Genomic DNA, 10,775 nt, shown 5'->3' with positions numbered 1-10,775 from the left:
TCCAGGAAGACAAAATAAAATAGTGATCGGTGATTTGGGTAAAAGAACTGAAGGACTTGGAGACATTATTGAGGTACGCATCTAATATCTTCAGCTCATTCTCCCAAAGATTATGGACCCCAAAATTTCTACAGGTCCTTTTTATACATATGTGCTATATGAAACTTCTCACATCTGAAAAGTGCTCTAAGTTAAAAAACACATAATTAGATATTATGCTTACTTTGTTGCCTGATTGACAGCACATGTCTGACAAGCAACTGAACCATTCAGGCTGGGAAGATCCATTTTTACCCTGGAATAGCTGATTTGAGCCAGGATGTGAGTAGGCGGGAGCGAAGGAAGAAAAGTGCCAAGCAGAGTTTCCATTCTTAATTGCTATCCAGCGTTTCCTGTTTGGGAGAGGTGCATGCTGCACGAACCCTGACTGAGGTCCAAAACGGGCCTAATTGGGATATCAGCCATTGTCTAACAGTACATTGGCACCAAATGTCAGATTCACACATGGAGACCAGCGACTTGAAGGCTGTTGGTTCCCATGGAACAGTCACCCAGTAAGAGTCAACAAGATAGGTGTTGGCTTTGTGCAAATGTGTGAATTAGGTAATATTGAGTCAGCAGGTTGTTTCCCATCTCACACATTGAAGTCAATGGAAATAAAACTTGGTGAGATATAAACAGGCAGCTGATTCACTATCATCCATTTACATTGTTACACAAAATCCAGATTGACCACCAGCATCTTCCAGAGATGGAAAGCGAAAAGGAGAGAACATTCAGCAGAAGATCAACATTTCAAACTGCGGATGTGGGGCAATGACCCAAGAAAGAAACATAATAAAATGCAAGAACTAAAGGCACCTCAGGGCTTGACGATGACCAGAAAGAATGAGAGAAAGCAGGGAGTGAAGGGAAACAGAAATAGCTGAACAGTGGGAAAAAGAGAGTGAGCTATTAATCATACAGATCCAGGGAGATCAGAGGGTAATGGGAAAGGTGATGGCAAAATCATTGCCCGACCCACGTCAATACAATTCTGTTCAATTCCTAGAAAACTGCTACATCAACGAATCAACAGGTTCATTAAGATGGGCAGCCCACCGCTTTAAGTGCTCAGAAGTGTCCTCTTTCCGTCACTGACTCTAATAAGCAAAACAATGAAATGCAATTAATATATCAACAGCACCTACCAAAATGGGTGCAGTTGTTACTAATTGACTAGTGGACAATTTCAGACTTGTTTAGTAAGGTTTAACAGCACTTGAAAGTGAAGCGACCATGTTCTATGAACAGCGTCTGATGCTGCGAATAAATGAAGGATAGAGATTACCAGTGCAAACAAATAGGGTATAAGTTAAATGAGTTGCAAAATCTAACAATTACCTAATGTGCAAACACAGCAATATTTTTACCAGAGGAACAAAGTTTAAAGATGCTTTAAGAGCCAAATATGGAATTTTTAAAAAACACAGATGACCAGCTTGCTGTATAAATTAACTTGCTCTCCCAGTGGTCATTGCACATTCAAACAGGCTCAGAGAAGCTGCAACAGACTAGTCAGGTAAGAATACCATGAAATGTTTTTGAAGTTGAGATCTGAACGAAACTTTGAACTTGGTGTAGCATTTTGTTTATAAAGTTGATCAAATTGTTCCTCCAAGGTCTGGTGCTTTCCAAGTCTCACCCTCAGCTGGTTGCAAGGTTGCATGTTCAAGCCCCCCTCCAGGACCTGGACACTTAAGCAAGGCTGACAAGGGTTGGCATTGTCTTTCTGGTGAGAAGTTAAAATGAGAAAGCGAACCAGCCTGTTCAAGATGAGCAGCGAGGTGCCCTGGCCAATATTTAATCCCTCAAACACCACCACCAAAAGAAGTCAATCTAACCATTTATCTCTTTACAGTTTTTGCGATCTTGCTGTGCAAACATTAGGTACTGTGCCTGCCTGTAAACACAGTGGCAACAATTCAAAGGTAATCAATTCACTTTGAAGCACATATCGTGGATGTGAAAGACATTATATACATGCAATGTTTTCTTTCTTTTCTTTTTAAAAGGGAGTACCACATTTAATCATTGAAATGGTGCTTTGGAACCAAATCGTGCTGGTGGCTGTATTGATCGTCTTTTCTTGCCCAAATGGATTAGAAACATTACCTTCACAGCACTTGTGTGGCTCGCATCTAGTAGAGACTCTGTACTTTGTGTGTGGACAAAAGGGTTTCTACTATGTACCTAAAGTAAGAAGAGGCACGGAGCAGTTCCTAGGTATGTTCACCAAACTCTAAATACAATTAATAAATAGATTTCCTTTCCGTATGTCGTAATTATGGGGACAAAGAACAAAGAACAAGAACAAAGAAATGTACAGCACAGGAACAGGCCCTTCGGCCCTCCAAGCCCGTGCCGACCATGCTGCCCGACTAAACTACAATCTTCTACACTTCCTGGGTCCGTATCCCTCTATTCCCATCCTATTCATGTATTTGTCAAGATGCCCCTTAAATGTCACTATCGTCCCTGCTTCCACCACCTCCTCCGGTAGCGAGTTCCAGGCACCCACTACCCTCTGCGTAAAAAACTTGCCTCGTACATCTACTCTAAACCTTGCCCCTCTCACCTTAAACCTATGTCCCCTAGTAATTGACCCCTCTACCCTGGGGAAAAGCCTCTGACTATCCACTCTGTCTATGCCCCTCATAATTTTGTAGACCTCTATCAGGTCTCCCCTCAACCTCCTTCGTTCCAGTGAGAACAAACCGAGTTTATTCAACCGCTCCTCATAGCTAATGCCCTCCATACCAGGCAACATTCTGGTAAATCTCTTCTGCACCCTCTCTAAAGCCTCCACATCCTTCTGGTAGTGTGGCGACCAGAATTGAACACTATACTCCAAGTGTGGCCTAACTAAGATTCTATACAGCTGCAACATGACTTGCCAATTCTTATACTCAATGCCCCGGCCAATGAAGGCAAGCATGCCGTATGCCTTCTTGACTACCTTCTCCACCTGTGTTGCCCCTTTCAATGACCTGTGGACCTGTACTCCTAGATCTCTTTGACTTTCAATACTCTTGAGGGTTCTACCATTCACTGTATATTCCCTACCTGCATTAGACCTTCCAAAATGCATTACCTCACATTTGTCCGGATTAAACTCCATCTGCCATCTCTCCGCCCAAGTCTCCAAACAATCTAAATCCTGCTGTATCCTCTGACAGTCCTCATCGCTATCCGCAATTCCACCAACCTTTGTGTCATCTGCAAACTTACTAATCAGACCAGTTACATTTTCCTCCAAATCATTTATATATACTACAAAGAGCAAAGGTCCCAGCACTGATCCCTGTGGAACATCACTGGTCACAGCCCTCCAATTAGAAAAGCATCCTTCCATTGCTATTCTCTGCCTTCTATGACCTAGCCAGTTCTGTATCCACCTTGCCAGCTCACCCCTGATCCCATGTGACTTCACCTTTTGTACTAGTCTACCATGAGGGACCTTGTCAAAGGCCTTACTAAAGTCCATATAGACAACATCCACTGCCCTACCTGCCAATGACTTTTCGTGACCCCTTCTAGCCCTCCTGACTCCTTGCTTAAGTTCCTTCCTACTTTCCTTATATTCCACGCAGGCTTCGTCTGTTCCCAGCCCTTTAGCCCTGACAAATGCCCCCTTTTTCTTTTTGACGAGGCCTACAATATCTCTCGTTATCCAAGGTTCCCGAAAATTGCCGTATTTATCCTTCTTTCTCACAGGAACATGCCGGTCCTGAATTCCTTTCAACTGACACTTGAAAGCCTCCCACATGTCAGATGTTGATTTGCCCTCAAACATCCGCCCCCAATCTATGTTCTTCAGTTCCCGCCTAATATTGTTATAATTAGCCTTCCCCCAATTTAGCACATTCATCCTAGGACCACTCTTATCCTTGTCCACCAGTACTTTAAAACTTACTGAATTGTGGTCACTGTTACCAAAATGCTCCCCTACTGAAACATCTACCACCTGGCCGGGCTCATTCCCCAATACCAGGTCCAGTACCGCCCCTTCCCTAGTTGGACTGTCTACATATTGTTTTAAGAAGCCCTCCTGGATGCTCCTTACAAACTCCGCCCCGTCTAAGCCCCTGGCACTAAGTGAGTCCCAGTCAATATTGGGGAAGTTGAAGTCTCCCATCACCACAACCCTGTTGTTTTTACTCTTTTCCAAAATCTGTCTACCTATCTACTCCTCTATCTCCCTCTGGCTGTTGGGAGGCCTGTAGTAAACCCCCAACATTGTGACTGCACCCTTCTTATTCCTGATGTCTACCCATATAGCCTCACTGCCCTCTGAGGTGTCCTCCCACAGTACAGCTGTGATATTCTCCCGAACCAGTAGCGCAACTCCGCCTCCCCTTTTACATCCCCCTTTATCCCGCCTGAAACATCTAAATCCTGGAACGTTTAGCTGCCAATCCTGCCCTTCCCTCAACCAGGTCTCTATAATGGCAACAACATCATAGTTCCAAGTACTAATCCAAGCTCTAAGTTCATCTGCCTTACCCGTAATACGCCTTGCATTAAAACATATGCACTTCAGGCCACCAGACCCGCTGTGTTAAGCAACTTCTCCCTGTCTGCTCTGCCTCAGAGCCCCACTGTCCCTATTCCTTAGTTCTCCCTCAATGCTCTCACCTTCTGACCTCTTGCTCCCGTGCCCACCCCCCTGCCATACTAGTTTAAACCCTCCCGTGTGACACTAGCAAACCTCGCGGCCAGGATATCTATGCCTCTCATGGGACGCATATGGTTACCCTGAATCTGGCACGGGATCAGAAACCAATGCCCCAGCAACATCTGAATCATGAAGGGGAGGTGGTGGCATAGTGGTATTGTCACTGGACGAGTAAACCAAAGACCCAGAGTAATGCTTTGAGGACTCAGGTTAAAATCTTGCCATTGCAGATGGTGAAATTTGAATTCAGTAAAAATCTGGAATTAAAGTTTAATGATGGCCATGAAACCATTGTTGATTGTCGTAAAAACCCACCTGGCTCACTAATGTCCTTTCGGGAAGAAAATCCTCCATCCTTACCTGGTCCGGCCTACCTTGTGACTTCAGACCCAAAGCAATGTTGCTGATTCGCAACTGCCCCCTCAAGGGCAATTAGGGATGGGCAATAAATGCTGGCACAGCCTGTGACACCCATGTCCCATGAACGAAAAGTAAAAAGAGATTTTCATTTTAATGGACTTTGAAGGATGCTAAGGGGAGCTTTCAAATTAGCCTCTTCCTTCGCAGAAACCTTCAACAGAAACATTCAACACTCTTGAGCCATTGGAACATCATTACATAGAATTACAAGCATTTTACTGCATGACCCTCCCTATTTCATCTAACCCCATCAATAAGTCCTCCTCTTCCTTTCTCCCTCATGTACTTATAGCATCCCCTTAAATACATTAAACTATTTGCCTCAACTATTCCACTTGAAATCGATTTCCACATTCTAACTTCTTGCAGGTATTGAATTCACCTGAGTTCTTTATTCAAATTATTGGTGACTGTCTTTTCCTTTTATTCTCCCTAATTTGGACTCGCCACAAGTGGAAACATCTCCTTTACCTCTGCCCAATCAAACTCTTCAATAATTTTAAAGATCTCAATTAGGCCACCCCTTAGTCATGTCTTATCTAGAAAAAAAGATTCCCAACTGCAGTTCATTCTTTCCTGATAGCTGGAACCTCTCAATTCTGGTTCAATATCTTTATAAATCTTCTCTTCCCCTTCTCCAGCTTCTCTGTGTCCCTTTTGTTTTGTAATATGGAGACCAGAATTGTATGCAGTACTCTAAGCGTGATCTGACCAATATTCCAGCCAAGTTTATTGTAACTTCCCTGCTTTGCAATTCTATTCTATTATTAAGGCAGCGATTCAACGGAAAGAAAGTAATGTCCGTTCTTGAATGTCCTGAGAAATAAATACCCCGCTATTCAATGGCACTTTGCCATTTTGTTGGGCCTCGTGGAGTTTCTCTCTGCTGAGGCCACACTTAAGTAATTTCCTATTGGCCATCCCAGCAGGTAAGGCTTCTCACAGATCGGGGCACCATATTGTCTGGCTGTCTCAATCATTCCCCCTCCCTTCAGCCGATTCCTTTCTCCCCAATCCTCACGGCGTACCCCGTAACACCCGCTCACAGCCCCTCCACCTCGAAAGCACCCCCCACCCCCCACCCACACTCCGGGCCCAATCCCTGGCAGTGGCAATCTAGCACCTGAGCACCACCACCCTGGAACCCTGACAATGCCCCTATCAGCCTGGCAATGTCATCTTGGCACCTTGGCAGTTCCAGGATCACAGTGCCATGGTGCCTGTGTGGCACTGCCAGGGTGCCAGGATGCCATTATGCCATTAACCCCCATGTGCCATTATGACTGGTCCACATTTGTGGAAACCAGTACGAATTGGCTCATTTAGTGACTAATTTAAATGCCTACTGGATCATTTAAACATGCAGATCTGGATCACGTCCAGTGAGGGCAAGCTCCAGATCACGACGTCTTGTGAGATTTTGTTAAATCTCACGAGGCACTTCGAGCGTCACAAATTTCACGAGGGCCACTTGTGAGATTCAACAGTCTCATCCCTACACTAAATCGGGCGTGATGAGGATCCCCGGGATTTGTTTACATTTATCTAATCTCCAATAATTTGCTTTGCTACTTTTAATGACTCGTGAAGCGATCCACTTGAGATCCATTTGCTGCTGTATTCCCTTTAGATTCAAATTTACTTGCGGCCCTCTTATTCTTTCTCCCCAAAAATGTAAATTCTCACACATGTATATTGTAGAATCATAGAATAGTAGAATTTACAGTGCAGAAGGAGGCCATTTGGCCCATCGTGTCTGCACCGGCCCTTGGAAAGAGCATCCTACCCAAGGCCACACCTCCACCTATCCCTGTAACCCCACCCAACCTTTGTGGACACTAAGGGCAACTTAGCATGGCCAATCCACCTAAACCACACATCTTTGGGCTGTGGGAGGAAACCGGAGTACCCGGAGGAAACCCACGCAGACACGAGGAGAACGTGCAGACTCCGCACAGACAGTGACCCAAGCTGGGAATCGATTCTGGAACCCTGGAGCAATGAAGCAAATGTGCTAACTACTGTTAGACAGCGTGCTGTCTTCATGTCACTGGCACAACTATTCTGCAAATTTATTAATGTCTTTTTGTGTTTTACTGCATTCTTTCACAGTATTAAATATACCCCCAATTTGGTGTCATTCACAAATTTTCTAATTATGGGCAGAGTTTTACAGGCCTGCCACAGAGGGGTTGGGCTGGAAAATGCAGCGAGCCATTCAAAATTCCATTGACTTCAGTGAGACTGGAAAATCCTGGGGTGGGAGGATGGGTGTAAAATTCTGCCCATCTCTGATTCTCGAGTTCAAATTGTTTGTGTAAATAGTGAGCAGTAGTGAATCCAGCACCAATTTGAGGGGTACAATAATTCCCATTTTCTGGCAGTCTATGCAACCACCCTGAACATTTAATTTCTGCTTTCTGTTTTGTAGCCACCATGCTCTCAATTATGCTACTTGTCTCCTGAATCCATATATTCTGACCATGGTTATGAGTCTACTCTTGACTATGTTATCAAATATTGAATATCTTGGGTGCGGTCCAGCGAGCGGAGCTCATCAGTGCCCCGCCTCCCGGACACCACCAATGCCCCAAACCACCTATAAGGGGGATGTCAAGCCTCCTCCCGTATCCCACCTCACACGGGCAGGGCTCTCCTGGGCCTGATCCTGGCGCAGGCAAATATCCAGCCTGGCACCTTGGCACTGCCAGTCTGGCAGTGACACGTGGGAACCCTAACAGTGCCAGACTAGCACCCAGATGGCACTGATTGGGGGCCCAGGTGGCACTGTCAGGGTGCCAGGCTGGCAGTGCCAACATGCTTGCATAACACCAGCAGTGCCAGGGTGCCACCCTTCCTGGACGTCAACTTCTTGGGGCCGTCCAATCACCTGGAAGACCCCCCCAAAGTACTGTTCTGTGTGGTCCCCATTTGTGGGTACCAGTACCGAACGGTGCCCAGCTGGGGTCTCCTCAGCGAGGCCAATAGATGCACGGCTAAATGGGTTCTTAAACTCATCCTGCGGGCAGGACCCAGATCGCGACATGTGGCGAGATCTAACTAGATCTCACAAGACAATAATGGCTGTCGGGATTCCCAACGAAAGCCTCTCCTGGAATCTACCGACCGCATTGCGCCCTTTATCTTTTTGAAAATCCCAGCCCTTCATATCTACTATCTTATCAATTACTCTTTCTCATTTCCCTTTTTTAAAAGAATAATCCAATTCATCCCATTCCCTGTGTTTTTCCCCCATACATTTGCCATTTGTTCCGAGTCAAGTAAATACACAATTTTGTTTTGAAAATTACCATTGAATTTGCTTCCTCCAAACCATTATGCATTTGGCCCAGAACATACTTGCTGTGTGAAAATGACATTCCCCTCAATTCCCTTCTTTTGCCAATGTGCCTAACCAACGTCCGATGCAGTAAAGGTCCTCCTCCCATTGTGGGCATCCTTTCACATTCACTGCTGCCTAAATGCTTCTTCACATTCTTCTGAAATCTATATTCCATAATTGTGGGGGATGTTGAGCTGAGAGGTTGCCAAGTAAATTCAAAGAATGGAGGGTTTACAGAGGTGTGAATGTTACGTTCTTTCTTTCACTGACATGATGTGGAAAAATTATGGTCTCTCCTCATGCATATACGTCCAATCACAGGATATTGTGGATTGAGCAAGCGAGTGAGAGTATAGGGATAATCAGGGAGCGATGCTTCACAATAGGAGCCAAAATCCAAAGTCAAACTTTCTTATAGAAAAACAGCAAAAGACTGCTGATATTGGAAATCAGAAAGAAGCAGGAAATATTGGAAACACTCAACATATCAGTCGGTATCATTGAAGAGTTAACATTTCAAATGAAACATTGGGCTGGATGTTATGTTATGGCGGGTTTGAAGGTAGGGCATGAAACATAGATTTCATAAAATTTACAGTGCAGAAGGAGGCCATTAGGCCCATCGAGTCTGCACCAGCTCTAGGAAAGAGCACCCTACCCAAGCCCACAACTCCACTCTATCCTCCTAACACCACCTAACCTTTTTTATTTGGACACTAAGGGCCTCATCTCGCCACCACCATTATTTTCACCGCGGCAGGGGGAGGGCCACACTATGTGGGAAGCCGAAGAGCTTGAGCTGCATGTGCTGGTGTTGGCAAGGGTTGATGGTCAGGGGTGGGGACTCATTTGTGGATCACGTGGTATCCAGTGCGCCCCCTTCCTCAGGTCATTCCCCCCTTAAACTTGCCCCCAAATTCTTGAACTTAGCCCCCTTCCGGCAACAGATCTAGGACCCCGAACCTACCTGAGCGAGCTCCTTGGGGTGGTGGGACTGTCTTTTGTTCCAGCTGTGGCCATTCCTCTCAGCTGATGCCACTGGGGCAATAGAGCTGCCGGTTGAGTGGCAGCTCTCTTAGGCAGGACTCTAAGGGTGGAAACCTCGCTTTCAGCAAATCATATTGTTTTCTGTGTTAAATTGCTGCAGGGCAGCTGTTGGGATTGTGGAGGAACTGGCCCCCACTCTCCCCCACCTGCCCATCTCCCTCCCACCCCTCTACCCCCACTGACCTTTTAGCCCATAAAATCCAGCCCCTTAACTCTATTTCTTTTTGCACAGATACTGTCTGACTTCTCAAGGACAGGAGAAATAAAATATTGTCAAATTATTCTCTTTCAGCATTACGTGGTGAAGAGTCCATTCAAGAAAATGAGACAGAGCAGCAATTTCCATTCAACAAACACCTGGGTCAGATGATGAAGAGGGGAATAGTGGATCACTGCTGTCGCAATACCTGCTCCCTTTACGATCTGGAAGGCTACTGCAACCAATAAGAAATGTAAATGCTGTGAGCGTCAGAAAGTAAGGTGTGCAGCCATTGTGTAGGAGACAGGTTCATTGTCATGTCCTTTATTCCAAAAGAATATCTCTCACTGTACAAAAATTTGGCAAATAAAATTTGACAAATTGCAGAAGAAGTGCAAGTATAATTTTACTTTTATTGAGAAAACGGGAAGTCATTTTTTAAATACCCTTTGTCTAATGTTTATTCCCTTTATTAAAATGAATGGAGCTGTCTCCTACATTTATATGAATCATACTTTTGACCGAGCACATTCTACGCACTTTTACAGATCGAACCAGTCTGTATCCCATTACTTATATTTTAACTTTAAAATAAAGAGCAGCCTCTGATGCCTCCAATTTTCTTTTTCAATTCTTTTTCTTAACTTCCTAATTTAACTTCACTGAGCCACTAAAACAGACCACACACAACCCAAGATATTTTGAACTTGTTGGTGGTAAAGGCAAGCATCATGAATGTAGGTTGAGGTGAATAAAATCAGTGCGTGACACAAGGTAGAATAGGGATTAAAGATGGTCAGCATTAAACCTGAAAAGGGGATCAGATTAATGGGCTGTCCAGTTGCTCACCTGCTGAATGTGACGGAGCCATAGATGCACAAAAGATTCAATGCCGGTGGGTAAATTAGCTGCTTTCACTTTTGGCAGTAGTTAGAGTGAGCCGAACTGTCTTCAATTACCCCATCCTTGGGACTTGAATCTTTTGGGTGATACCAGTTTCTGATTCTTTCATAACTTCAGATTGGAGCTACATCCACAAAATCTAGAGT

At 44.8% G+C, this 10,775-nt stretch overlaps 1 protein-coding gene across 1 annotated transcript; it reads left to right on the top strand.

Annotated features, from left to right (window-relative positions):
- Positions 1–1,772: 1,772 nt before the first annotated feature.
- Positions 1,773–10,344, top strand: LOC140384893 (insulin-like). The gene is made up of 3 exons (XM_072466816.1): positions 1,773–1,970; positions 2,055–2,265; positions 9,820–10,344. The coding sequence occupies exons 1-3, from the start codon at positions 1,788–1,790 to the stop codon at positions 9,972–9,974; spliced, it is 549 nt and encodes a 182-aa protein (XP_072322917.1). The 5' UTR covers positions 1,773–1,787; the 3' UTR covers positions 9,975–10,344.
- Positions 10,345–10,775: the final 431 nt, after the last annotated feature.

The sequence above is a fragment of the Scyliorhinus torazame genome, chromosome 10 (genome assembly GCF_047496885.1).
Source record: "Scyliorhinus torazame isolate Kashiwa2021f chromosome 10, sScyTor2.1, whole genome shotgun sequence".
Classification (NCBI taxonomy): Eukaryota; Metazoa; Chordata; class Chondrichthyes; order Carcharhiniformes; family Scyliorhinidae; genus Scyliorhinus; species Scyliorhinus torazame.
This window is presented reverse-complemented; position numbering and strand designations above follow the sequence as displayed.

What these genes read in the sequence shown, in the direction of transcription:
- LOC140384893 (XM_072466816.1), top strand. Translation starts at nt 1,788, where the DNA reads ATGAGAAAGCGAACCAGCCTGTTCAAGATGAGCAGCGAGGTGCCCTGG. An exon ending in ACAGTGGCAACAATTCAAAG is followed by an intron (nt 1,971 to 2,054) that starts GTAATCAATTCA and finishes TCTTTTTAAAAG; the next exon opens with GGAGTACCACATTTAATCAT. An exon ending in AGGCACGGAGCAGTTCCTAG is followed by an intron (nt 2,266 to 9,819) that starts GTATGTTCACCA and finishes ATTCTCTTTCAG; the next exon opens with CATTACGTGGTGAAGAGTCC.